The 2115-nt window shown below is 46.8% G+C and overlaps 1 protein-coding gene across 1 annotated transcript; it reads left to right on the top strand.

The window, feature by feature from the left end:
• The first annotated feature begins 219 nt into the window (after nucleotides 1–219).
• On the top strand, nucleotides 220–1273 carry LOC125433768 (protein PAXX-like). The gene is given in 3 exon segments (XM_048498577.1): nucleotides 220–601; nucleotides 604–638; nucleotides 641–1273. Coding segments are annotated over 3 exon segments (609 nt in total). The 3' UTR covers nucleotides 833–1273.
• Nucleotides 1274–2115: the final 842 nt, after the last annotated feature.

Here is a 2115-nt window from a genome sequence, read left to right as displayed (position 1 = left end):
ATTCAAGACTGGGAAGAAGTTGGCCAGATACATAGGATCCAAAGATGGCTTCTTTAAGAGCAGGGGTACCACTGCCTCTTTCAGCCTCCCTGGGAAAACTCCCTGTTCAATTGGAGAGACTTCCCTTTAAGAATTACTTTACAAAGACAGTGCCTTCCCCCCCCCCCCCGCCCCGAAGAGAGCGAAACACCTGTTCGATTCTCGCTTGGGACTCGACTGATGGCTCCGGTCGGGAAATTCCAGATCGTGCAATATGAAGGACAGTGTTTCTTCTGCTTTTGCAGCAAAAACTCCGTCCCCAGGCTCCATGTCATAAATGTTTGCGAGTTCTGGAGGTGTGATGTTCCTTTGGACAAGCTGGACGGACAGGTATCTCAGGATGGGCTGAATTCTGCATGTGATGACAGCATTGTTAAACTCAGAGAAGTCGTTGAGTATCAGACTCCTTCACTAACCATACATGACAGCAAAGCCACCTTAAAGTTCCAAGACAGCAGAGAAACGTTCACCTTTGATTTGTTCAAAGTCTTCCTCTCTGAAGCAAGGAAACTAGCCCAGGATCTGGTATTTGGCTTGGTGGAGCAGGTGCAAAAGCTGGAAAAACAAATGGATGCCTTGCTAGTGCTGGTCCTTCACCACACTTAGTAGCCCTGAGAAGAACACATTGAAAAGCCAGTCTCTCTTCACTCCAGAACTGAGTCCTCGCAAAGGCCGGAGTGGAGCTGGCACAGAGCAAGTGGCAAATAAAAAGAGGATGCCTGGAGAGTCCCTCATTAATCCCGGATTCAAAAGTAAAAAGACACCTACTGGGGTAGATTTTGAAGAGGTCTGAGTATTCCTCACATCAGTCAAGGCAAATTCACAAGATCTTATCACAGACTTTTTAACAAGATATTGTGAAGTATGTGTATGCATTTGATCATTTTAAACCCGATGACTTGCTCAGCCTTCAGCCTACCTTCTGCTCAAAACAGTGGCAAAACTCTCTGAAAAACCCATGGATTTTGAGAGAGAAAAGAACCAAGCAAGGTTAACTTCCCGTCTGCCAAAGAGAAGATTGTAAACTGAATGGGTGTCCGACACCAGTCTCAGATGGCTGGCAGGGTTAACATGGATTGATGTCCACAACTTGACGGAGGATCCCACCCCTTCCCAGGGACACTGAATTGATTTCCCAGTGGGTGAAGTGCCTGGAAACCACACGAGAAGCAAAGCCCAAACTGAGGGCTTCTCCCTCTCCTGCTTCTGCCAAGCTCCCCTCCTCACTGGCCTGAGGGGATGTGTAGCATTGCAGAGTTTCTTGTTTGCTTTTGCTGGAGCTACTGATAGCAGTGGGGACTGAAAGAACATTACACTCCACGTCAGCACAGGCACACAGAGAGAGAAACTTGGGGAAGAAGAGCCCCTTCCTGTGCTTAAAGGCTTGTAAAAAAAAAGTGCCAGCTGGTTCTGGGGAGGAACCTCTCAAATGAATTCACCTTTTATCATGTCCTTCAGCAGCCTTTTAAAAAATTGGAGAGACTGACAACATCCTCCAACATGTGGTGCCACAGCACATTTCAACAGGCCTTCACTAGCCACGAGGGGCATGAATGAAGAATAATAGTAGGTTTCAGAGCTAAAAATATTCTGTCAGCATTGGACTGAGAGAGCAGACTGAAATGGTCCAAAATTGGAACAGAAGTGGCCTCTAGCTTCCTTACTGTATCAACTGTTGCTGGGAAGTCATGGCGACATGACAAGACTTTATCAGTGAAAAGGCTAGAGAGCCAGCGTGATGCAATGGTTAAGAGCAGGTGCACTCTAACTCTAATCTGGGTTTGATTCCCCATTCTGCCATTTGAGCTGTGGAGGCTTATCTGGTGAACCTGATTAGCTTGTGCACTCCAACACATGCCAGCTGGGTGACCTTGGGCTAGTCACAGTTCTTGGGAGCATTCTCAGCCCCACCCAGCTGAGTGGTATTTGTTGTGGGAGGGGGAGGGAAAGGAGATTGTAAGCCCCTTTGAATATCCTTGCAGGAGAGAAAGGGGGGATATAAATCCAAACTCGTCTTCTTCTTTATCAGTGAAAAAGCTGATTAAATTAGACATACATCAAGCTTATTTTGCTTGA

This window comes from Sphaerodactylus townsendi, linkage group LG05 (assembly GCF_021028975.2).
Source record: "Sphaerodactylus townsendi isolate TG3544 linkage group LG05, MPM_Stown_v2.3, whole genome shotgun sequence".
Lineage (NCBI taxonomy): Eukaryota > Metazoa > Chordata > Lepidosauria > Squamata > Sphaerodactylidae > Sphaerodactylus > Sphaerodactylus townsendi.
Note: the sequence above shows the minus strand (reverse complement) of the source record. Positions and strands in the feature narration are given on the sequence as shown.